The sequence below is a fragment of the Suricata suricatta genome, chromosome 8 (genome assembly GCF_006229205.1).
Source record: "Suricata suricatta isolate VVHF042 chromosome 8, meerkat_22Aug2017_6uvM2_HiC, whole genome shotgun sequence".
In the NCBI taxonomy this organism is placed as follows: Eukaryota; Metazoa; Chordata; class Mammalia; order Carnivora; family Herpestidae; genus Suricata; species Suricata suricatta.
This window is the reverse complement of record NC_043707.1, coordinates 40,332,753-40,360,458: the sequence shown is the minus strand read 5'-3', so window position 1 is coordinate 40,360,458 and position 27,706 is coordinate 40,332,753. Positions and strand designations below refer to the sequence as shown.

Below are 27,706 nucleotides of genomic sequence, written 5' to 3'. Positions count from 1 at the left end.
TGATGATGATAAGATGCCAACAATATGGCACAGATGTTAGAATTATTTCACAAAGATTTTCAAAGCAGACACAATAAAAATGCTTCAACAATTAACACAGTTAAAATAAATAAACAAGTTGAAAGCCTCAGCAAAGAAAGTTTAAACAAAAATAAAATATAAAAAAGAATCAAATAGAAATTTTAGAACTGAAAAATAATTGAAACAACAAGTTAAGTGGATTGATTCAACAGCAGAATGAAAGGAACAAAGAGAAGACTCAGTAAAATGTAAGATACAACACTAAAAATTACTCATTAGAGTCTTGGAAAAAAGAAGAGAAAGAGAGCAAAGCTGAAAAGTAATACCTGAAAAGTTCCCATATTTGGCAAGAGATGTAACCTACAGATTTAAGAAGTTGAGTAAACCCCAAAAGGATAAACCTAAAGAAATCTATCCCAACACGTCATAATTATCTAAAAAGTAGCTAGAGATAAATGATACCTTACTTACAGAAGAAAAATAATTCAAACAGATTTTTCATCTGAAACCATAATGTAGTACGATACCAGTAAAAAAAAAAAAAAAGAAGGCAACCCAGAATCCTACACCCAGTGAAAATATCATTCAGGAACGAAGGGGAAATCAACAGTCTCGATGACTTAAAACTAATGAGCACTTGCCACCAGCAAACCTATCCTAAAAGAATGGCTGGACAAAATTCTCTCGACAGAAAAGAAATTATATAACAAGGAATTCTGAAACACAACACATCAACGTATATCAAAGCAATAAAAAAAAAAAAACACGGTATGCAAAAATATGGGTAAAATCAGGGGCGCCTGGGTGGCTCAGTTGGTTAAGCCTCCAACTTCAGCCCAGGTCAGATCTCATGTTTGTGGGTTCGAGCCCTGAGTCAGGCTCTGTGCTGACAGCTAGCTCAGAGCCTGGAGCCTGCTTCTGGTTCTGTGTCTCCTTCTGTCTCTGCCCCTCCCCCTCTCATGCTCTGTCTCTCTCTGTATCAAAAATAAATAAAACATTTAAAAAAATTTTTTTAAATATGGGTAAAATCAAAAGGCTTTCCTTCTGAGTTTTCTACATTACATTTAATGATTGAAGCAAAAAAATATAATACTGTCTGGTATATTTCTAAATATATATAGAAAAACTACTTAAGACAAATTACAAATAGGAATACTTAAGGGTGGGAAGATGTCAACACTTAAAGTAGTAAAATGAAACCAACGGACTGTGATGTTATGATACATAATGCAATGCCCACTACAGCAATTACTAGAAAAGGTATAGAAAGTGATACACCAGCAAACATAAAAAAGTCAAAATGGGGTTCTTAAGAGTTTTTAAGGTTTTTTTGTTTGTTTGTTTGTTAGGAATCTCTGTACCCAACATGATGTGGTTCAAACCCACAACCCCAAGATCAAGAAATTCACACTCTTCCAACTGAGCCAGCCAGGTGCCCCTCAAAAGGGAATTCTAAAAAATTGTTCAAATTACCTACAGGAAGGGAGAGAAAAAAACAAAGAAATAAAAACTCAAACAAACAGGAAACAAAAAATAAAACAGCAAACTTAAGTGCTAACATATTAATAATTTTATATAAATAATCTAAATATACCAATTAACAGAGGATTGGCAGAACAAATTAAACAATACAACCCAACTATATGCAGTCTACAAGAAAGTTGTTTCAAATATAACAGCAGAGACAAGTTGGAAGCAAAAGGATGAAAAAAATATATCCTTAAACACTGATCAAAGGAAAACAAGAGTAGCTATATTAATAATAATCAGATAAACTGACCACAAAGCACATTATATAATATTCAAGCCACCAAGAAGACAGTTGGTATGTGTGTACCAAACAGAGCTCCAAAATATGTTAAACAAAAACTGACATAACAGAAAAAAAGAAAATACTTAGAGTTAGAGATTTCAATACCCCTCATTCAACTGACAGAACAACTAGACAGAAGTTCAGCAAAGATATAAAAAATCACAATGACAGCCTCAACCAACAGGGTCTAATTAACATTTACAGACACACTCCAACACACAATAGTTGGTACACATTCTTTTCAAGTGTGCCCCAAATATAAACCAAGATAGACTATAAGACTATATCCTGAGCCATTAAACAAACCTCAACAAATTTACAAGAATGAAATCATAGATTGTATTCTCCAACTACAATGGAATTAAACTAGAACTCAGTAACAGAAAGAGAACAGGAAAATCACCATATACTTGGACATTAAACAAAAAACTTCTTAAAAAATCAATGAATCCAAAATAAAGTCTCAAAGAAAATACAAAGGACACAGAAATAAAATATGAATGTAAACACAAAACATTAAAACTTGTGGGACACAGCAAAAGTTGTGCTCAGAGACAATTTTATAGTGCTTAAATGCTTACAGTGGAAAGAGGAAAAGTCAAGACATCTAAGTTTCTACTTTAAGAACCTAGAAAACAACAAAATCAGGCCACCTGGGTGGCTTGGTTGGTTAGACATCTAACTCTTGGTTTTGCCTTGGCTGGTGATCTCAGGGTTGTGGAATTGAGCCCCACATTGCGCTCCATGCTTAGTGTGGAGCCTGCTTAAGATTCTCTTTCACTCTCTGTCCCTCTCCCCGCCTTAGGCTGTGTGTGTGTGTGTGTGTGTGTGTGTGTGTGTGTGTGCGCGCGCGCGCGTGTGTGTGTGCGCGCGTGCGCGCGCACACTCTCTCCCTCCCTCTCAAAAAAAAAAAAAGATAAACCCAAAGCAAGCAAAAGGAAGTACTAGACAACATAAATCAATGAATTTGAAAACAGAAAATAATAAATGAACTGAAAAGCTGATTCTGGTTCTTTAAACAGATCAATAAAATTAACAAGTCCTTAGTAAGACACAAAAAAAAACACAAACTACCAATATCAGAAATGAAAAGAGGGGGAAAAATAAAACAAAAAGAAGGATATCACTACAGACCTTGAAGAAATCAAAGAGATAAGTGGTAATTCTAGGAATAACTTACAAATGTAAATTTGAGAACTTAGACAAAACAGACCAATTCCTTAAAAAAACTAACTAAAACACCTGACCCCAATAAAACAGATGACTTAAATGGCCTCATAAATATTAGGAAATTGAATCTATAATTTAAAAAGTCTGAAAAAAGAAATCCCCAGGTCCAGATGGAATGAATTCTACCAAACATTTAAAGAGTTAATATCATTTCTACACAATCTCCTCCAGAAACTGGTTGAGAAAGGAGACACCTGCCAATTCACCTTATGAAGCTAGAATTACCCTGATACCAGATCCAGGCAAACTCAGTACTAAAAATAATGCAAACAAATTGACAAAAATACTGAGATCAGGGGCACCTGGGTGGCTCAGTCGGTTAAGCATCCGACTCCTGATCTCAGCTCAGGTCCTGATCTCACAGTTATGAGTTCAAGCCCCTTGTTGGGCTCTGCACTGGGTGTGAAGCCTACATAAAAACAAACAAACTAGGGGCACCTGGATGGCTCAGGCAGTTAAGCATCGGACTTCAGCTCAGAACATGATCTCATAGTTCATGAGATCAAGCCCCACGTCGGGATCTGCGCTGACAGCTCAGACCCTGGAGCCTGCTTTGGATTCTGCGTCTCCCTCTCTCTCTGTACCTCCCCCACTCACACTCTGTCTCTCTCTCAAAAATAAATAAGCATTAAAATTTTTTTAAAAAGAGTAGAGATCAATATGTCTCATGAAAACAGATCTAAAACTTTTTTTAAAATTTATTTTGAGAGAGATTGTGCACACACATGTGAGTGGGGGAGGGGCAGAGAGCGAGGGAAAGCGAGAATCCCAAGCAAGCTCCACACTGTTAGTGTGGAGCCCAACGTGGCTCCCATGAATGGTGAGATCATGACCCGATCCAAGATCGAGAGTCAGTTACTTAACCAACTGAGCCACCCCAGCACCCCCAGGAACAAATATTCTTACTATTAGCAAATAAAATTTAGCAATATGCGAAAGTATTACACATGATCAAATATGATTTATTCCAGAGAATCAAACTGCCTCAATATTTAATAATCAACATAATCCACCATATTACCAAACTAAAGAAGAAACGTAACAGATGGGGGCACCTCGGTGGCTCAGTCGGTTAAGCCTCCGACTTCAGCTCAGGTCAGATCTCAGGTTCGTGGGTTTGAGCCCCGAGTCAGGCTCTGTGCTGACAACTAGCTCTGAGCCTGGAGCCTGCTTCTGGTTCTGTGTCTCCTTCTCTCTCTGCCCCTCCCCCTCTCATGCTCTGTCTCTCTCTGCATCAAACATAAATAAAACATTTAAAAAAAAATAACAGATGATCCACCAACTTATGCAAGAAAGCATTTGATAAAATTTCACACTAATTCTGATTAAAAAAGAGAAAAAAGGGAAATGTCCTCAACCTGATAAAAGAATTTACCTCCTCCCACCAAAAAACACCAAAATAAGAAAAACAAAAATATAAAAAAAAAAAAAAGGAAAGAAGCCTAAAGCTAATATTATACTTAATGGTGAAAGACAATGCTTTCTACAATTGGGAACTAGGCAAGAATGTTCCATCTCATCATTAATTCAAACATAATGTGGGAAGCCCTAGCCAGCGCAAAAATGCATGAAAAGGAAATAAAAGACATAAAGACCAAAAAGGAAGATATAAACTGTCCCCATTCATATATGGCATGATTGTAGAAAATCCCAAGGAGGGGTGTCTAGGTGGCTCAGCAGCTCAGTGTCAAACTGTCAATTTGAGCTCAGGTCATGATCCCAGGATCAGAGGGATGGAGCCCTGCAAAAGGCTCCATGCTGAGTCTGGAGCCTGCTTAAGATTATCTCTCTCCCTCTCTGCCCCCTGCCCTGCCAGCATGCTCGCTCTCTCGCTCTCTCTCTCTCTCTCTCTCTATTAAAAGGAAAAAAAAAAGACACTTAAATTAAAAAAAAAAAATCCTAAGGAATCTACCAAAAAAAAAAAAAAACAAACAAACCACAGAATAAGTGAATCCAACAAAGTTTCAGGATACAAGTATACAAGAATAAACTGTTTCTATATATCAGCAATTGGTAGACACCAAAATTAAAAATACAAAGTTATTTACAATCATTTAAAAAAAGAAAAAATATTTAAGTGTAAATACATCAAAAACCACAGGACTTGTATGCTGAAAACTACACAACACTGAGAAAGAAATGTTCTAAATAAATGTAGGGGTGCCCAGGTAGCGCAGTTAGGCAGTTAAGCGTCTGACTCTTGATTTCAGCTTAGGTCATGATCTCACAATTCGTGCGATTGAGCCTGACATTGGGTGCCCCACTGAGAGCATGGAGCCTGGTTGGGATTCTTTCTCCGCCCCTCCTCTGCTTGCTCGCATGCGCGCGGCACTCTCTCTCTCTCAAAATAAATAAACTTTTTTAAAAACCTAAATAAATGGAGACATATACCACATTCATGATTTCAAAGACTCAACACAATAAAGATGTCAATTCACAGGGCACCTGGGTGGCTCAGTGAAGCATCTAACTCTTGGCTTTGACTCAGGTTATGATCTCATGGTTCGTGGGTTCAAGTCCCACATCAGGTTCTGTGCTGACAGTGCAGAGCTGCCTAGGACTGTCTTTCACCCTCTCTCTCTTCGCCTCTCCCTCACCCTCTCTTTTTCAAAAATAAGCTTTAAAAAAAAATGCCAATTCTCTTCAAACTGATATCCAGATTTGATGCAATTCCTATCAAAATTCTACCAATATGGTTTTGTAAATATAAACAAGATGGTTCTAAAATTTATAAGGAAGGGGGGCGCCTGGGTGGCTCAGTCGGTTGAGCATCCAACTTTGGCTCAGGTCATGATCTCAGTTTGTGGGTTCGAGCCCACGTCGGGCTCTGTGCTGACAGCTCAGAGCCTGGAGCCTGCTTCTGATTCTGTGTCCCCCTCTCTCTCCGACCCTCCCCTGCTCATGATCTGTCTCTCTCTGTCTCTCAAAGATAAACAAATGTTAAAAAATTAAAAAAATAATAAAATTTATAAGGAAGGGGAGCCTGGGTGGCTCAGTTGGTTAAGCATCCGACTCTGGCTCAGGTTATGACCATACAGGTTCGAGCCCTGCATCAGGCTCTGAGCTGACAGCTTGAGCCTAGAGCCTGCTTCACATTTTATGTCTCATTCTCTCTGCCCCTCCCCCATCCACAATCTGTCTCTTCTCTCTCAAAAATAAACAAACATTTAAAAATATATTTTATTAATCAGAATGGATCACTATGTAAATGTAAAAACGATACAATCCTTAAGGAGAAAAAATAAGAGAAAATCTTCAGGATCTGGGACTAGGTACCAAAAGTATGATCCATGAATAGTAAAACTGATGAACTGGATTTCATTAAAATTAAAAACTTTTAGTCTGTGAACAACTGTCAGAGGCTAAAGAGACAAATTACAAAGTGAAAAAAAACACTGAAGGAAAAGACTTGTGTCTACAATATGGAAAGAACACAGGACACCTAAGTGCCTTAGTCGGTTTAGCGTCCAACTCTTGATTTAGGCTCAGGTCATGATCTCATGGGATCAAGCCCCATGTTGGGCTCCTTGCTGACAACATGGAGCCTGCTTGGGATTCTTTCCCTCTCACCCTTCCCCTCCCCCACTTGAGCACGCATACACACTCTCTCTCAAAATAAATAAATAAACTTTAATAAAATACGGGCACCTGGGTGGCTCAGTCAGTTAAGTGTCCGACACTGGCTCAAGTTATGACCTCACGGTTCATGAATTCAAGCCCCGCATCCGGCTCTTTGCTCACAGCTCACAGCTCACAGCTCAGAACCTGGATCCTGCTTCAGATTCTGTCAGCCTCTCCCTCACTCAAGTCTCATCTCTCTCTCTCTCGCTTTCACTCTCAAATATAAAAGCATTTTTAAAACTTTAAAAAAAAACTTTAAAAATAAGAATATTAAAAAACTGCCCAAAACTCAATGGAAAAAAAAAAAGCAATCTGACTACAATATGGGCAAAAGACATGAAGAGACAGTTCACCAAAGATGTACAAATAGTAAATAAGCATATGAGAAAATGTTCAACATTATCAGCCATGAGCAAAATACAAATTAAAGCTACAATGAATATGCATTACATACTTAGGATGACTAAAAAAAATACAAAACAAAACAATAAAAATACCAAATGCTGGGAAGGATACAGAAAAAGTAGATCACTGGGGTGCCTGGGTAGCTCAGTCAGTTAAGCATCTGACTCTTGATTTCAGCTCAGGTCATAATCTCACATCTCATGGTTCTGTTCATGAACTCAAGCCCCATAGAGAGCCTGCTTGACAACACAGAGCCTGCTTGGCATTCTCTTTCTCTCTCTCTCCCTTTCCCCCTCCCCTGGCTCAGGCACACACAATCTCTCACTTATATAGTGCTGGTGGATGTATAATACAGACACACAGCCACTCCAAAAAATAGTTTGGAAGGTTTTTTTTGTTTTTTTTTTTTGAGAGACAGAGAGAGAGAGCGCACGCAAGCAGGGGACTGTCAGAGAGAGGGAGGGAGGTACAGAATCTGAAGCAGACTCCAGGCTCTGAGCTAGCTGTCAGCACAGAACCCAACGCAGGGCTTGAACCCACAAACCGTGGTATCATGACCTGAGCCAAAGCCGGTCACTTAACCGCCTGAGCCACCCAGGTGCCCCTGGATGTTTCTTTAAAAACTAAACCTGCCACTAACATACAAATCAGCACTACACTAGTGGGTGTTTATACCCCAAAATGAAAACTTTATCTACACAAAAACCTGTCCACAAATGTTTATAGTACTTTTATTTGTAACAGCTCAAAACTGGGGGGGCATGGGGGGGACCACCGTAACTCCTTTAATAAGTGGACTAACTGTGACATATACCCAGATAACTGAATACTACTCAGCAGCAAAAAGGAATGAAGTATTATTACTACACACACTGGATGAGAATCATGAGTGAAAAAAATCAACCGTAATTACATAGTGTATAATCCCATTCATAGAATACTCTTGAAATGACAAAATTATAGAAATAAAGAACGGTTTGGGGCTGCCCAGAGGGAGTGGGGAGGGCACAAAGAAAGCAGGTGTAACTTTAAAAAGGCATCATTAGGGACTCTTGTGATGACAGAAATCTGTATCTTGACTGTAGCAATGTCAATATCCTGGTCCTGATGTTGTGTACTAGGTTTGCAAGACACTAACATCGACGGAAACAGAGTTAAAGGTAGGAGATCTCTGTATTACTTTTCATGATTGTATACGAATCTAAAATTACCTCGAAATAAGAAGTTTAGGGACACCTGAGTGGCTGGGTTGGTTAAGCATCTAGCTTTGGCTCAGGTCATGATCTCACGTGTGTCTATGCTGACAGCTCAGAGCCTGGAGCCTGCTTTGGATTCTGTGTCTCCCTCTCTCTCTGCCCCTCCCCCATTTGCACTCTGTCTCTTTAGCTCTGTCTCAAAAATAAACAAACACTAAAATAATAATAATAATAATGTTTAGTTTAAAAGTTTTTAAAAACATTTTTAAAGTCATATACTTCATCTTCCTTTTGAACTTTAAAATCTGTAAAACTCTATTAAGAAACTCATGAAATTAATTCAATGACATTAAACTTTTACAGTAATTTTGAAAGAAGAGTAGCATTATGACATTGAATTTCCTCATTCAAGAATACAGTATATGTTACATTTATTCAGATCTTTTCTAATGTCCTTTAATAAAATTTTATAATTTTCTTCACGTAAGTCATATATTTCTCTAATAATTTTCAGGTATTTTATAGTTACTAGTATTATTGTGATTTAAATCATTTTTCCATTTCAACCTCTAACTGGATTTTGCTAGGATAAAACAAAACTATTGACTTTAGTATATTTATATTGTATCCAAATTACTAATTTGTCTTACCTAAGAGCATTTAACTTATTTGATTTTCTTAGTTAAAATCACATCATCTACAAGAAATGATGATCTTACCTTTCCTTACTCCATATTTACAGTATTTTGTTTTCTTCTCTTACAGCATTATTGCAATGTTCTTAATCCATGGGTCAATAGATAGCCACCCCCCAGGGGAGGCTGGTTTGTGAACTTGGAGGAGGAAAATTCTTATCTTTATTTTCATTAATATCTAACTGAAATCTAGCATTTCCTTCAATCATGAAAGTACACAGTAAACCATAATAGTATTAGTTACTGTGACTGTCATCAATAGAAATCAGATACTTTTATATCATGATTACCAAAAATATTTAGGATGAACATTCAGTTCTACCTCAAAAATAGGGTAATTATGGGGCACCTTAGTGGCTGAGCCTTCAACTCTTGATTTCAGCTTAGGTCATGATTCCAGGGTCGTGAGATTGAGCCCCATATCAGGCTCTGCACTGATAGCACAGAGCTTACTTGGGATTTTCTCTCTCCCTCTCTCTGCCCCTTCCCTGCTTGTATATACACTCACTCTATCTCAAAATAAACAAACTGGGGTTTTTTAAATGTTTATTTTCCTGAGAGAGAGAGAGAGAGAGAATGTGAGCAAGGAAAGGGCAGAGAGAGAGAGGGAGACACAGAATCTGAAGCAGGCTCCAGGCTCGAAGGCATAAGCACAGAGCCGTCAGCACAGAGCCAGATGTGGGCTCAAACTGACAGACTGTGAGATCATAACCTAACCCCAAGTCTAACACTTAAATGACTGAGCCACCCAGATGCCCCTCAAAATAAATAAATTAAAAAAAATATTTTTTTAACTGGAAAAAAGATTCTCCCTCTGCCCCTCTCCCCTACTCAGGCATGCACATGCACACTCTCTTTCAAATAAATAATAAAAAACAAAAGTAAACAAAGTAAATTTGAAAATTTATTTTAAAAATTTAAAAATAGGTAGACATGTTCTTTACCATGTTAAAGAAATAAACATTAACTTTCACAAATTTGTCCTTTTAATAATTTGATAGCTTTACCTTTTTAAAAAAATTTTTAACATTTATTTTTGAGAGAGTGACAGACAGAGCTTGAGCAGGAGAGGTCCAGAGAGAGGGGGGGAGCCACAGAATCTGAAGCAGGCTCTGGGCTTCGAACTGTCAGCCCAGAGCCCAATGTGGGGCTCGAACTCACAGATCATGAGATCATGATCTGAGCTGAAGTTGGACGCTTAACTGACTGAACCACCCAGGTGCCCCAATATCTGTATTTTTAATAGAATTGATTTCTAATACTATACATTGCTATTTTATATGCTGAATAGCTAAGACGTTATCTAAGAAAGGTTTAGCAAGAACAGCAAGCTGCCTCCAGGTTAATCCCCCTCATGCATTCCAGCTTTTCCTCCGAAGCACCTGCCAGCTGACCTATGGGCTCCAACGTGGCCTGGAGAAGCAGAGCCTTTTGTTTAGGGGTAAGGGTGACATAAAAGTGAGGTATGAATTTTTCTACCTAAGAACAGAAGTTCTGCTCCTTAGTTTTACAAGGAGTAAAGGGGGAGTGGAGAGTGCATGGATGGTAATACCTAACACTTTTTTCTCAGCCCTCACCAATGGGTTAGGCACTATGCTGAACAACCTGTGTGCCTCTTATTTATTCCCATAATGACCCAATGAAGGTGAGGAAGGATTCAACGGTTCTCACCAAAGACATCCATTTCCTACAAAAGGTCAAGCAACTTTGATCTAGACAATCTCCAAAGCGAACGTGAATATATCTCTGACTTATTCATGATTTCACTGGACTTAATTTAGGGGGTTTGGTTCTATAGATTCAACAGCTTTTTTTTTTTTTAATCAGGAATGGGTTTTTAAAAATCTGAAACGTATTTACAAAAGTATTTACTTTTGTAAAGTAGTCATTAATATAAAAATTTTTTTCTTTTAGTTTGTTAATGACATGAATTACAGAAGTTTTCTCAGATTGAACCATCTTTTGAGTTCCTAGAATTAACCTTACTCAATAATTACAGAAGACCGAATAATCTAAAAATGCACGTCCACACAGAATCTCAGAATGTGACCTCACTTGGAAACAGGGTCTCTGAAGATACAATTAGCTAAGTCTGGGTCCAAATGGGTTAGGGTGGGCTCTAAATCCAATGACTGCTCTCTTTATAAGAGCAAGGGGAGACATCTGGATACAGAGACACACAAAGAATGAAGTGACGTGTCCACAAGCTAGAAAAGGAGAGATTCCTCCCTCAGAGACTCCAGAGGAGCCAAAGCTACCCACACATCTTGATTTCATATTCTGAGCCTCTAGGACTGTAAAAGAACATTTTTTTTTGTTTTAAACTTCCAAGTATGTTAATTTGTCACAGCAGGCCTGGGAAACTAATGCTAATACTAAAAGATGTATGGTTCTTTTAACATACTCTGTGGACCTGATTTACTAAGATTAGCTCCTTTTAAATGGAAGAAGTTCACGTAGCACAGTTAAGGAATATTCTTATTCCACTAAAACCAAGTACCTTTTATTAAAATCACAATTTGACAGAAATTACAGAAAAACAGTAAATATAACATATTTTTGTCAGTCAACATAGTCTCCCAGATTTACAGAAAAGTTACTTCTAAATATAACTTCCTTTCCTGAAATATGAGAAATAATACAAAGCTAAATCACTGAAAACAGCACTGAGCACACTGTTTTCAGCACAGAAAACAGAACTGATAAAGGAAGAATTAGACATTGAATAGATAAGGGGTGCCTGGGTGGCTCAGTTAAGTATCCAACTCTTATTTTAAGCTCAGGTAATGATCTCATGGTTGAGAGATCAAGCCGCTCCCTCTCCCTCTGCCCCTCCCCCACTTTCTCTTTCACTCTCTTAATAAAAGAAAAAGCTGGATAATAAAGAAATATTGGAACAATAATTCATCATATTCTTAATGTCTAAAATATGAGTCACTTTGGTGGGGGGGTTCCGCGTGGCTCAGCTGGTTAATAAGCACCAGGCTCTTGATTTCAGCTCAGGTCATGATCCCACAGTTCATGAGTTCAAGTCCCTCTTCGGGCTCTGTGCTGACAGTGCAGAACCTGCTTGGGATTCTCTGTCTCTTTCTGTCTCTTCTCCTCCTCCACTCACACTATCTCAAAATAAGTAAACTTTAAGAAAAATAAAATATGGGGGCACCTGAGTGGCTCAGTCGGTTAAGCGTATGATTTCGGCTCAGGTTATGATCTCATGGTTCATGGGTTCAAGCCCTGCATCGGGCTCTGTGCTGACTGCTAGCTCAGAGCCTGGAGCCTGTCTTTGAATTCTGTATCTCCCTCTTTCTCTGACCCTCCCCTCCGCAGGCTGTCTCTTTCTCAAAAATAAATAAAAACATTTAAAAAATTTTTTAAAGAAAAATAAAATATGAATCACTTTGAATATGTTTTTTATTTTTTCTTTATTATTCCTAAAATCTACCTCCAAACTATATTTAAAATAAACTGTACCTAACTTAAACAAACAAAACCTCTTTTATGCATGTCTCTTATTACAAGTCCAGGCATTTGTAACTGCCCTTAAAACTAGATAAAGAGTGTATTTAAATACCATTAAAATGATGCTGCATCATCGGAAACTACAGTAATTAAAATAGTATGGTACTGGCACGAAGATAACATACAGACCAATGGACTAGAGAGCCTACAAATAAACCATCATATGTATAGTTAAATGATTTAATAAGGGTTCCAAGACAACTCTATTTTTTTTTAACAAACAGTACAGGGAAAACTGTATACCCACATACAAAAGAATGACATCAAACCCTTACTTTACATCACATTATATGAATTAGCTCAAAATAGATCAAACACCTAAATGTAATGTAATGTAATGTAATGTAAGAACTAAAGCCACTAAACTCTTCGAAGAAAGCACAGGAGGAAAACATCATGACAATGAATTTGGTAACTTCTTGAAGATATCACAATTCCAAGCAACAAAATTAAAAAATAGATAAACTAGACTTCATCATTAGAAATTTTTGTGCATAAGAACACTATCAGGGTACCTAGCTGCTTAGTTGAAAGGGCATGCAACTCTTGATCTCAGGGTTGTGGGACCAAGCCCCACAATGGTATAAAGATTACTTATAATGGGATTAACATCCAGAATATATACATAACTCCTACAATTCGACAACAAAAAACAACCTGATTTAGGGGCACCTGGGTGGCTCAGTTGGTTTAAGCGTCCGGCTTCAGCTCAGGTCATGATCTCACGGTTTGTGGGTTCAAGCCCCTCGTGGGGCTCTGTGCTGACAGCTAGCTCAGAGCCTGGAGTCTGCTTCAGATTCTGTATCTCCCTCTCTCTGACCCTCCCCTGCTCGCACTATTTCTCTCAAAAATACATAAAAACCATTAAAAAAATTAATAAAAAACTGATTTAAAAATGGCCAAAAGACTTGGATATTTCTTCAAAAAGATATATAAATGGCCAACAAGTATATGAAAAGATGCTCCAACACCACTAATCATTAGAGAAATGCAAATCAAAACAACAATGGGATATCACCTCACAACCATTAGGATAGCCACCATAAAAAAAAAATGTTTTTTTAATGTTTTTTATTTATTTTTGATACAGAGAGAGACAGAGCATGAGCATGGGAGGGGCAGAGAGAGAAGGAGACACAGAACCAGAAGCAGGCTCCAGGCTCTGAGCTGTCAGCACAGAGCCTGATGCGGGGCTCGAACCCACGAACGTGAGACCTGACCTGAGCCAAAGTTGGACGCTTAACCAACTGAGTCACCCAAGCGCCCCCAAATTTTTTTTAATTATTTTAAGAATTTTTAAATAAGGGCACCTGGGGGGCTCAGTTGGGCATCCAACTCTTGATTTTGGCACAGGTTGTGATCTCACAGTTCATAGGTTTGACTTCCGCATCAAGCTCTGTGCTGTCAGCTTGGAATTCTCTCTCGCTCTATCGCTCTCAAAATAAATAAAATTTAAAAATTTAAAAATAAAAATGGGGCACATGGATATCTCAGTTGGTTAAGCATCTGCCTCTAAAATTTGGCTCAGGTCATGATCTTACCGTTTAAGGGACTGATTGAACCCCATGTTGGGTTCTACAGTAGCACCGAGCCTACTTGGGATTCTCTCTCTACCTCTCTCTCTCTCTCTGCCCCTCCCCAGCTTGCGTGAGCACACGTGTGCACTCTCACTCTCTCTCTCAAAATAAACATTAAAAAAATGGGCACATGGCTGGCTCAGTTGGTAGAGCATATGACTCTTGATCTCTGGGTCATGAGTTCTGGCCCCACACTGGCCATAGAGCCTACTTATAAAGAAAACTTTTTTTAATTAAAAAATAACAAGGTCTGGTAAGGATGTGGGTAAACTAGAACTCTTGTGCGCTGTTGGTGGGAATGTAAAATGGTGCAGCCACTACAGAAAACAGTATGGAGTGTCCTAGAAAATTAGAAAACCGAATTACTGTATGATCCAGCAATTCTATTTGCGGGTATATACTCCAAAGAACTAAAGAGAGTCTCAAGGAGATACCTGTACAACAGCATGTTTATAGCAGCATTATTCACAATAGCCAAAAGGTAGAAGTAACCCAAGTGTCTACTGACAGATGAATAGATTTTTAAAAATGGGGCATACACATCCAAAAGGATACTATTTGGTTTTAAAAATAAAGAAAGTCTGGAGTACCTGGGTGGCTGAGTCAGTTAAGAATCTGACTCCTGGTTTTGGCTCAGGTTAAAATCTCAAGGTTCATGAGTTCGAGCCCAGCACTGGGATATGCCCTCGCCACTCAGAGCCTGCTTGCAATTCTCTCTCTCCTTCTTGGCCCCTCCTCTGCTCACGCTCACTCACCCTCTCTCTCAAAATAATAAACTTTAACGAAAATAAATTCTGCAATATGATAAATATAGATGAACCTAGAGGATAATAGCTAAGTGAAATGAGCTAATCACAAAAAGATAAATACTGTATGATTCTACTTTAATGAGGTACCTCAAATAGACAAATTCATTGAGATAAGAGTGTAGAATGGTGGAAGCCAGTGGCTGGAGGGATTTCGAGAATGGAGAGTTATTACTTAATGGGTGTATAGTTTCAGCTTTGCAAGATGAAAAAAGTTCTGAAGGTGGATAGTGGTGATGGCTGCACAACAATGTGAATATACTAAGGCCACTGAATTGTACACACAAAAATGGTTAAAGAAGCAAAGTTTATATTACGTGTATTTTGCCACAATAAGAAAACTATAATGTATTAGAAAAAAACAATTTTTTTCCAGAAAAATTTTGAAGTGGCTCTGTATCATTGAAATGGAAAGTTATCTACCATGTGATTATGGAAAAAATAAGCTACAGAAAAAATATATAATATATTCCTTTTTAAAACTGGTATGTTTAACAAAAGCCTGGAAGAACTCCTGTAATAGTAATTGCATGCCTACTATATGTCAGCCACTGTTGCAGATCATAGATATAAAGCAATAAATAAAACAAAGACCCCAATCCTTATGAACTTTATATGCTAGTGGGAGACAGAGATCAATAAGAGAAATAATTAAAATATAAACTGGGATGACAATATGAAAGTGACATTTTATAGGAAAAAAATAAATTTCATATGGTTCAACCTAATAGTGTTATTAAATAGGGACAAAAATAAACTATGGGAAGTCAAGTCAGAAGTATATAAAGGTTGGGGCACCTGGGTGGCTCAGTCAGTTAAGGATCCAACTTCAGCTCAGGTCATGATCTCACAGTGCTTGAGTTCAAGCCCCACATAGAGCTCTGTGCTGACAGCTGGGAGCCCGGAGCCTGCTTCAGCTTCTGTGTCTCCCCCTCTCCCCCCAACCTCCACTTGCACTCAGTCTCTCTGTCTCTGTCTCTCTGTCTCTCTCTCTCTCTCTCTCTCTCAAAAATAAATAAACATTAAAAATACATTTTTTAAAAAAGTATATAAAGGTTAAAGAATAAGAGGATAGCAATTTTACATAGTGAGGAAAGACATCATTGAAAAGGTACTAGGAGATAGGAGATAAGAAAAGGAGATAAGGGAATAAAGCACACAGGTATATGGGGAAAATGCATTCTAGGCCGAGTGCAGACAAAAGGTGAGGACATGCCTGTTAAGTTCTAGAAATAGTGTGGATGATATCATGGCTAGAATGAAGTAAGCAAAGGTTATGCAATAAACTAACAGTGGTTATCTCTGGGATGGCATTTAGAGACTTCTACATTTGATTTTCTGTAATCTACATTACTTTGTCTTTTACATTAAGTATATATTACTTTTATAACTGGGAAATACATGATCCCAAGTTTTTAAAAAGAAAATGAATTTGGGGGGGCATGCACTGAAAACCTGAGAGAACACAACTCAAACTTTACAATTAGATAAACCTGGATTCCAATCCTAGGGTTACCGCTTACCACCTGTATGACTATAAGCAAATTACTTAATCTGAGTTTATCTGAAACATGTAGCTAATAATAGTACCTACCTTTTGGGAAGATTCTATTAGATAGTGCAAGTGAAAAGTACTTAGCATAGCACCTGACACACTGTAAGTAGTCCTTAAATAGTAGCTTTAGAAACATACATTAAACACCAAAATATTAACTGATTTTGCTATTATTAATTTTTTCATTACAAAAGTAATATATATTAAAATATGTATATACAGAGTGCCTGGGTGGCTCAGTTAAGCATCCAACTCTTTATCTCAGCTTAAGTCTTGATCTCAGGGTCCTGAGTTCAAGCCCTGCACTGGGCTTCACACTGGGCAGGGGGCCTACTTAGAAAAAAAAATATATATATATATACATATATGTGTGTGTGTGTGTGTATATATATATATATATATATATATATATATATATATATATAACACACACAGATTATATCTATACAAAAACTACTTAAATATCCAGAAAACCAAATGTGAAATTCTCTAAAAATATACAGAAACAAACAATCAAAAGTAAAATCCTTGGGACACCTGGCTGGCTTAGAGCATGCAACTCTTGATCTCAGGGTCATGAGTTCAAGCCCCACAGTGGGCATGGAGCCTACTTTTTTTCCTTTACTTTTATGTTTATTATTGATACCAAGAGAAATAGAGCATGAGCAGGGGAGGGGCAGAGAGAGAGGGAGACACAGAATCTGAAACAGGCTCCAGCCTCTGAATGGTCTGCACAGAGCCCAATGCAGGGCTCGAACCCACAAACCGTGAGATCATGACCTGAGCCGAAGTCAGATGTTTAACCAACTGAGCCACCTAGGCACCCGGAGCCTACTTTAAAAAAAAAAAAAAGATTTGGGGTGCCTGAGTGGCTCAGTCAGTTGAGCGTCCGACTTCAGCTCAGGTCATGATTTCGCAGTTTGTGAATCTGAGCCCCGCGTCGGGCTCTCTGCAGACAGCTCGGAGCCTGGAGCCTGCTTCGGATTCTGTGTGTGTGTCTCTCTCTCAAAAATAAACATTCAAAAAAAAATGTTTAATAAGATTAAATAAAAGTAAAATCGGCTACACACATACCCTAATCCACTTCCCCCCTATGGATAACTGCTATTAATATTTTGAATCTTTCCAGACCTTTTTCTACATACCATATATTATAGTTTGAGTAATTTTTACATAAGAAAGGGAGAGATATTATATATTCTGATTCTTTCATTTTTCCACATAACAATATATTGGAAGCTGTGTCATGTCAATAAACACAGCACACTCTTTTTAATAGTTATACAGTACTTGATAGTACAAATGTATATATTTGTGACATTCAAACTATCACTATAAATAATGTTTCAATGAATATAACCATGTATCCTTATGCATGATGCCAGTATTTCTACACTAACAAATTCCTGAAAATGACATCTTGGATGTAAGGGAACATATTTTAAACTTTGCCCATTACCCTCCAAGAAAGCCACACCAATGAAGAGCCTCACCAGCAATATCAAATTATCCATACATCCACCCTCACTGAGTTCTGGCAATCCTTCAAGTTTTTACTGATTTCCTAGGTATAAAATGATATCACTGTTGGCTTGATGTTCATTAACTGTTATTAGTAAGATTGAGTATACTTTTATATTATCGATAATACTTTTTCTATTCCCTCCTATGAAATTTAAATGGTGATTACACGTAACTTCCCTAAGAAAAAGCAAAGTTTTCCCATAAAATACAAAGCTCACACTTTTAGTAATAGGAGGAATTTAGAGAAAAAAAAGATGACTCTGAGAAAGTTTAAGTTAAAGTGTAGCATAGTTCTATAGCACAGAGAAGGTCAAGAAGAAGGAAAAAGTAAAGGAAACAAGTCAGCCAGAAGTTTCAAAAAGGTACAGTGTACATGGGCCTCAGAAAAAGTGAAGGAGAGGACAAAGGCATTCCACAAAGACAAAGGACATAAGCAAATCCTAAAGGGAGATATGAAAATAGCTGTGAAAAACTGTCAGACCTACACAGAGCACAGCATCTGTATTTGGGGAGAAAAAAATAAGATGTCAAGTGTTACTGAATTGTGAGAAGGGCTTGAATGACAAGATGAAATCTTAGATTTGATTCAACAAAGACAAAATATACCTTTAAGTCAGAATGACAAAAATAAAATGTAAATTAAAGATTAATCTGACAGATTTAAAGTTTGAAGTAATAGAAGTAGGGATATGAATGAGACGCACCAAAAATGAGGTGATAAAGGTATAGTGAAACAGCAGAATGAAAAAGTAAAAAAACCTCTAAAATCTTAAACTATATAACTTCTGAATAAAAATAGTAGGGTAAATGTATACACCTACTTTTTCTCTCCCCCACTAAAAAAATTATATAAAAGAGAATAAAAATTTTATACAAGACATAAGATCCATGGATAGAAAAATGGAAGGAAGAAAAGAGCAACAAATATTTGGAAACTGGAACCTTTGCCTTGATAGATCCACAAGCACTAAATTCTGGAGCACCTGGGGGGTTCAGTCAGTTAAGCATCCAACTTCGGCTCCAGTTGATGCCCCGCATCTGGCTCTCCGCTGTCAGCACAGAGCCCACTTCGGATCCTCAGTCCCTCCTTCTCTCTGCTTCTACCCCTCTGACACACGCACATACACATACTCTCTTTCAAAAACAAACATTAAAAAAAAAGAAAGAAAGAAAGAACTGAATCTTAAGCCAGCAAAGGGAAAAGCAGAAAACCACTCATTTTACATATTAGAATCCCCCAAAGTCTCAAGAACTGGTGACTCCAGGTACAGGAGTGGGAGGTGTATATGAATGAAAGCTAAAATAAAAAGGATTTGTTCAGGGCACCTGGGTGGCTCAGTCAGTTAAGCGTCTGACTTCAGCTCAGGTCATGATCTCATGGTTCATGGATTCAGACCCTATGTCTGGCTCTATGCTGACAGCTCAGAGCCTGGGGCCTCCTTGGGATTCAGTATCTCCCTCTCTCTATGCCCCTCCACAACTCATGCTCGTACACTCTCACGTGCTCTGTCTCTCAAAAATAAATAAATGTTTAAAAAAAAATTTTTAGTTAAAAAAAAAGGATGGTTTCAAAATCGGCTTAAGCAGCAGGTGGATTTCCAGACCCTCACACTGTTCCTTCTAGCAGAGAAACTGCCCTAATTCCACCCTGTCAAAAGACTGATTGGTTCTCTGGAGAGTGTAAGTCATTGTTATTTATTTGCCCTGGTCTGCAGAAACCAGGCAAAGTTGAAAGGGAGAGTACCATATGAAAGGAGGGAAACTAAAAGCAGTGTATGCAAAATGGATGCTTCACTCTTCCCTTGCTGCACTGTCTCTTCCCTGTATGCCACATGTCCTCTTTCTTGGTTTACTCCTCCTGGTGAAGCGCAGCCTCTACTAAGCTCTTGAGAAAGAGAGTAAAGGAGAGCTTAAATACATGAGAATATCTTTCTTACATTTCACTAACTGGCAGTGTGCCTAAGTATGCAATTCTAAATCAGAAACCATTTCCCCCATGAACTCGGAAGGCGCTGCGCCACTGTCTTCTACTGTCCAGTGTTGACGGCTGAGAAGAAAGACCAATCTGATTCCAGATTCTTGTGAACTGACCAATCTGTTTTTCTCTGTAGCTTGTAGCATACTCTTTGTATCTGATGCTGAAACCTCATGATATTGTGCCTTGATGTGGGTGTGTTTTCATTCACTGGTCTGTCCCCTTCAATTTGAAAACTCATGTCTTCTACTGCTGGAACAGTCTTTTAAACAAAAACAAAAAAGTTTGGTTAAACGAGATAAAAATGGTTGTTACAAGGGAGAAGGAACTGAGAGAAGGGCGTAGAGGACTGGTTTTGTAAAAAACCACATAAAACTAAATCTTTAAATATATAAATGGTTAATTTTGATTAAAATAACATATATATGTTTAGTGTTTAAACATATGTATTTTATTTCATTTTTAAAAATTTTAATGTTTCTTCATTTTTGAGAGACCGGGAGAGACAAAGCACAAATGGAGGAAGGGCAGGCAGAGAGAGAGAGAGAGAGAGAGAGAGACAGAGAGACAAAGAGAGACAGAGATAGAAACAGAATCCAAAACAGGCTCCAAGCTCCCAGCTGTCAACACAGAATACGACCTGGGGCTTGAACTCAACGAACCACAAGATCACAACCTGACCTGAAGCCAGACACTTAACCAACTGAGCCACTTAAGCACCCTAATTTTATTTCATTTTTTTTAGTGTTATTTATTATTTATTTTGAGAGAAAGCATGAACAGGGGAGGAGCAGAGAAAGAGGGAGGGAGGGAGAGTGGGAGAGTGGGAGACAGGGAGACAGAGAGAGAGAGAGAGAGAGAGAGAGAGAGAGAGAGAGAGAGAGAGAGAGAGAGAGAATCCCAAGCAGGCTCCACACTGTCAGCACACAGCCTGATGTGGGCTCAAGCTCACAAACCAAGAGACCATGACCATTTTGGCTCATAACCTGAGCCAAAATCAAGAGTACAACACTTAATTGACTGAGCCACCCAGTACCCCTAGATAAATATTTAAAATACATATTTTTATATAATCAAAACACTGTATATGTTTAAATATATATATGTTTTATGGAGGGGGAAAAAAGATGATGAAGTGATAACCAGATAAATACATTAAAGAATTCAAACACCTCTAGTTGCTTAGCCTGGGGAACTGGAAAAACTGTGATAGTCATGAAAGATACAGAAAGTCAGGAAGGGCAGCACATTTGAAGAAAATGCTATGAATATATATTTAAATAGTATGTTAAATATTATTCAAATAGAAATGTATTTTAAATAGATGAAGAAATAAAAAAGAAGCTTATGTGAGATGATAGGAATAAAAATTTTAGAGAATTTTTCTTTAAGATAGGGGTGCCTGGGTGGCTCAGGTGGTTTCAGCCTTCGACTTCAGCTCAGGTCACGATCTTGCGGTTCACAAGTTCGAGCCCTGCATCAAGCTCTGTGCTGACAGCTCAGAGCCTGGAGCCTGCTTCAAGTTCTGTGTCTCCCTCTCTGTCTCTCAAAAATGAATAGACATTAAAAAAAATTTTTTTTAATGCTGACTGTGTAGACAGATTGCCAACAATCAAATTGTCTCTACCCCTACTAGCTATGAGACTCAGACAAATTACTTTTTCACTCTGTGCCTTAGTTTCCTCATTTGTAAAACAATAATATTAATACATACCTCATAGGACTGTTATAAAAATTAAACACATACATACATATGAAGGCTAAATAAATATATTTAGAATAGCTGGCATATATTAATAGATGCTATTATAAATTAATTCATGATGTTAATGACTTTATTAGTACTACTCTTTCAGAGACAGTTTCATATTAACAGTGCATAAAGATATGAACTCCCAACATTCACTTATTCAACCAACATATATTGAACATTCTAGGCACCCCTGTGAGCACTGGAGAGCTATGGTGAAAAAGGAAGGTAAACATCCTGTTCTCATGGACCTCAAATTCTAATTATATTGTTAAAGTCATAAACTTTGTCCTTTCAAGTACAGTGAAAATGTAGAGGGGAAAATACAAAAAAAAGAAATGATGAAGAGAAGCACCTGGCTGGCTCCCTCGCCAGAACACGCAACTGTTAATCTCTAGGGTGTCAGTGTGAGCCCCACAATGGGTGTACAAATTACTTAAAAATATTAAAATAAAAAAGAAAGAAGTGATGAAGAGACGTAATTTTAGAGGATTAATTTGGAAAGTAAGAGACAGTTTCTAACATACAGAATAGCCAACAAAACAAAAAAGTGCACCTGACATATAGTAGAACTTAATAAATGTTTAATCATTCTTCAAAAAAGATGGCTCTACATGCAAGGCCTATCACTGGGTGTGGATGATGGACCCACCAGACACACTCCAGTGAGCTCAAGCCTTGCATTTCAGAAAGCCTTAAATGTATGCTTTTACTGGGGCGCCTGGGTGACTCAGTGAGTTGAGCATCCAACTCTTGATTTCAGCTCAGGTCATGATCCCACAGTTCGGTTCATGATATGGAGGCTTCGTTGGGCTGTGTGCTGACAGCTCAGAGCCTGCTTGGGATTCTCTCTACACCAGCCCCGGCCCCTCCCACAGGTACATTTGCACATGCACATGTGCTCTCTCTCTCTCAAAACTTAAAAAAAAAAAAAAAAGACATTAAAAAATATGTATTCTTTTTCTGTTACATCTAAATGAGATCTGCCATACAACCATAGACAGAAATGTTACCCTTGCCCTCCTACATAGGATTGTACCACCAGGGAATTAGCTTTTAAAATAAATACTGTGAGGGACCTGCTTGAAGAAAAAGAAAAAAAAAGAATGGCTTCAAAAACAGTTTCCACAATCAAGGATTCAAATTTTACTAGTTTGGGAATGAAATATTCACAATATGTTATGGCCTAAGTAAAATCAAGTGGGGAAAAAAGGGTCTGTTTCCTTGACTGTTACAATTTAGTTTCTAAAGATGACCACTTGGCACTATGGAAATCTCTACAGTTATTGCCTTAGAAGAAAGTCATCAACAGTAGAGAACCACAGAAAATTTTTCATTAAACATCCATGAAACAACATATTATTCCCATCTGTTAGTGGATTGGGTAGAGGGGTAGGGCTAGAATGCACTAAAACGAAGATTAGAGACCACTATTTCATAACAATTAAAAAAATCTAGAGTTCCGATATGGCAGTGGTATCAACTTCTTAATTTCTAAGAAAGCAGAGAAGATTCAGGTTGGTGCCATAAATCTAAAGCATAGATCTGCACAGATCTAATATGCAGAGGAAGGTTCTTTCTCAAAAATGTTTGTTGTATTTCAATTGCTGAATTAGTAAATTACGTTTTACATAGAGTTCAAAAAAGTTTTTGCAATAACATATCTTGACACCTTAATTTTACACTACATAAATTCCTATTTTTCCCATATCTGAAAAAAGTAAAAGTAAGGGTAAGAACTGTGTTAATTAATGTTTTCAAAACTATAATTTACACAGGTGAAAATTAGGTGAAAAGAAAAATTCTTCCTAAATGTCAGCTTCACAAACCCAAAGAGCGTTCCTTCCTTTACCTTCCGCCACATTCTCCATCTACAATAAGTGATGCCTCAGAGCACAAGAGGAGGTGTGTACTAACAAAGAGTACCAGAATCAAGGGAAGAAATACCTACACTCCTACAAATTCATTCACATCTCTGGTATGAATACTGAATTAGAAGTCAAATACCCAATCTCTCCCCAACCAGCACCTTAGCCAATGCATTACGAATCATGCATGCAATTTAAAAAGTGTTGCTCAAAATTGTTAATGTTCCAGACAAAAGAGACAGCCTAACATATTCATTAACTACCTACCCACCCACTTCTCCTAGCCAATGGTAAGTAGAGTTAGTGAACAATAACAGAATATGGGGAATTATCAACTCATGGAAGGAAAAACCCATTATCGCATTAGACCTATTACTTCAACATAACTCTTAGAGAGTAGAGTATAAACCAGACCTTACTCTACTTTTGATCCAGCACCAAGTTAAGACATAGTGAAAATGCAAAGGAACCAGGTTCCTGGCAGGATACTGAATGGCCACCAACAGTCTTCAAATCATACTCTAAGCTTCAAGCATTATTATTAACGCTGACAATAAACTTAAATGAACCTTAGAGAGAAAAGTTAAATAATGATTACAAAAATCTTTTGCAGACATACATGAAGACAGAATTACGAAGAACTGGAGGGAATCTTAACAAACAGCAAAAAGATAAAGTAGAAAAAACTCAAAGAAATAGGTATGATGTCTCTAGTCCCAAAAATGGCTCTAAGGAAAGATATGACCATGCAACAAAGAATTCTGACCTGAAAACCATTTACTTTCTTTTCACTGAACACAGTACATTTCCACCCTTGTCCCTCCACTCACAGTCCACATATCCCGATACACAACAGGCTGTAAAAGTCCACAATGCAACCATGATTGCTTCCTTTAGAAATAAAGGGGCATAGGAAGCAATGGAGGAAGAGGATACATTTTCTAACAATTATCAGGTGTGGGATGATGTATCAATAACTTGGGAGAGAGGTGAGAATGTTTCAAAATCAAAAAGGAAATCCACACTGCAGAAGCAGGCTGTCAAAGGATATTAAACAAAATCAAATGTTTCATTGGCAAGGATTCTGCACAAATAAATACTATTTTCTGTTTCAGATTTAACCTGATAGGGACCAGCCAGTGAAATGTGGTCAAGACACTTGTCATTCTGGTCACTGATGTTTAGAAAACAAAATAAAGCAGCCCCACCCACACCACTGGAAAAAGGCTTCTGACATATGCACCAAACTTGTTTACGCGGGCCACCTCTTAATAAGAGAAATGCTTTGCAACTTGACTAGGGTTATGTAACTATTTTGCAATGTGTTATCAGTTTAAAATCATGTTTATTTACTCCCTAGTTTTAACACATAGCTTATCGTTCTACAAGGTCAGGTGGCCATAATAATAGCATCTTTCCAATTTTATTCCATCATTCAGAACTTCCTACAATAGAACTTTAGCCATTAATTTTATCTACTTTTCCTCTAAAATTTTTTTAAAAGATTCTATGATATTGACATGTGACAAATTAACTTCTTTAAATAGATCTGTTCCCCAAAACATGGTAGTGAAGATAAATAAATGTCATAATGACAACTTTTAGAGCAAAACCTGGGTACCACAAAATGATACTGCAGTGGAAAAAATCCAATTTCAGTTTCAAGGTGGGATCACCCCTGAGTCCCTTCCCCTGCTGTATTTTCAAGCAATTCATCCCCAACTTCTGGCTTCTTTTTTAAAGATTTTCTTTTAAGGATTTTTTTTTTTTTTATGCAAGAGAATCGCTGAAGTCTGCAAGGTAAACTAGGATCCCTAAAACGAAATACTTCCCAGGGACAAATAACTTGTAATACAGTGAAAAGGACCAGGAATTGGGAGACCTCATCTGTCCAGACCTGCCGCACTACACCCCACTCCATCGCTTACACGATTGGATTTTTTTTTTTTTTAATGTTCAAGCTCCCCCTTTAGAAGAGATGATCACTGAAAAATGACAAGGAACTGAACTTTTCTTAAAGAATGGGAACTGCCTCGATCTCCACCCAACAAGATTTAAACCCGGGTTCTTGCTGTAGGGCAAGAACGACCATTACTCAAACTTCAGTCCTCAGCCAGCTAGAGGTACTTAATACAGGAACGCCAGTTTCGAAGGATACCGAGGGGCGGGGGGAGTGGAGCCTAGAGAAACTGAGTATACATTCAAAGATTTTTATTTTAAATGTAAACATTTGGAAGTTTAACATTTCAGCAGCACAGCAAGGTGGCCCAGCGTTTATCAACCCAAGTTACTTTTAAAGTAAAACGAGCCATTCTGCCCACAGTTACCCTGCACCAAGCCGACCTAGGGGGCAGAACTGGTGGACGACCGCAGAGCCCAGCAGAGCGAGGGCAGGCCAAGCCCGGCGCCGGGAGCCGCTCCAACACCGCTCGCCTCACGCAACTCCCACCCGCAAGCTCGCTCCCTCCACCTCGGGTCTCCCCAGTTCCCTAGGCTCGGGCCCTGCCCCCGTTACTCCCCTCCCCCACAGACCAGTCACTGTCCCCGCGTGTCCTAGCTCCCTCAGCCCCAACCACGGCCCCTCAGCCTAAGGTCTCCTCAGTTGCCAGCCCCTCAGCCCTTCTTCCTTCGGAGGCGCCCCAGACCTCCGTCTACTCACCGGGGTTAGCAGCAGTCGCCGCCATGGCCGCAGACGCCACTGCTTTCGCACCACCCCCCCAGGGGGAGGAGCCGTCGCCACCGAACTGGGGGAAGGGGGAGGGGAGAGCCACTCCCCAAACGCGGTACCCTAGAGCCGCCACCGCTACCGCGGAATCCAAGATGGCGGCTGCGGCACCCCCCCCCCCCTCGGCCCCAGCCCCAGCCCCAGCCCCAGCCGGGCACAGACCCCGCCCATAGAGTAGGTGGAGTCATTCCCCCCCCGCGACCCGCCCACTCGGAGAAACTGACCAATGGAAACCCCAAGAGGTAGGTCTGGCCGCTGTGCCCGCCGGTCCATTGGAGGAGGGGCCCTGAAAAAGAAGGCCAGCTGTCTCTCTAATCCCGCCCCCTGTGCGTCAGAGGTCAGTGATCGAGTGACGTCAGTGAAAAACAATTTTACTAAAAAGCTTCGCTGGATGGTGGTTTCCCCGAGCTGACCTCTGTGCCGACAATTTGTTTTGTAAATCCTCTTTAGATGCTCTAAAGCTTAAACTTTACACAGTGATTTGTAATCCTTTCTAGAGTTTTTTTCTCCTTTAGGGATCTTTGTTCATGGTGGGAAAGGTTCAATAACTAATTTTTGAGTGCCCGCTATGGAACTGGTAGTATAAAAGAATCTGGTCACTTAAGGTCTAGTAAGGGATATACCTACCGCGAAAACGGAAGGCCATGTGTGAAGAAGGGAGTGGGATGACTTCCTTTGGTAAAGATTAGGGACATAATGATGGGTTTTTAGTAGGGAAGCGATAAGATGAGGACTGAACAGATTTTTTTAATAAGAGGAAAGCACTGTGCCAGAAGCTATCCAGACTGTTTTATGTGTATTCACTCATTCAGTACTCACAACACTGTGATGTAGATTCTATTATTATTTCCATTTAGCAGATAACAAGCAAAAAGATTAAGCAAGTGATAATCGACTAGGAAGTAATGGTGTGCGAAGCAAACTGAAGAAGTTTGACTCTAGAAACATGTTTTAGTACTACAGTTTTAGCACTACAAGATATTACCACTTTACGTATCTTCACAAATTGTTTAAAACAAATTTAATTAGAATTTTAACAGAAACTCCGTGATGCTATTGAGCATCTTTGCCTTCTTGTGGGTTATATATGTAATACAAAGATTACATTGATCCATTTTTCTCGTTAACAGTACAGTTTATTTCAGCTGAGGTAGTTAACATAATGTGTATGTTATTGTTTACATTTGTTAAAATTAGTTTTTTCTTTATTACTATTTTATTGTGTTGTATTTCCAATTCATCATAAGAGAAAAATCATCCACTCAAACTAAGTACATTGAAGCATAAGAAGTAGTGATGACAAAAGTCACAAGTACAGTATTTTAATTCAAAATTATGTCATAAAGCTAGGGGAGGCTCGGTGACTCAGTTGGCTAGTCTGACTTCAGCTCAGGTCGTGATCTCAAAGTTCCTGGATTCAAGCCCC

General features: G+C 38.6%; 1 protein-coding gene across 5 annotated transcripts in view; it reads right to left on the bottom strand.

Moving 5' to 3' along the window:
- Positions 1 to 26,383, bottom strand: part of ARNT (aryl hydrocarbon receptor nuclear translocator) — an 80,493-nt gene extending 54,110 nt beyond the window's left edge. For all 5 annotated transcript variants that reach the window (XM_029946699.1, XM_029946703.1, XM_029946700.1 and 2 more), the window contains exon 1: positions 26,215 to 26,383. In XM_029946699.1, the coding sequence (XP_029802559.1) occupies positions 26,215 to 26,239 (25 nt within the window). In that variant the 5' untranslated portion in view covers positions 26,240 to 26,383. The remainder of the gene's footprint in view (positions 1 to 26,214) is intronic.
- Positions 26,384 to 27,706: the final 1,323 nt, after the last annotated feature.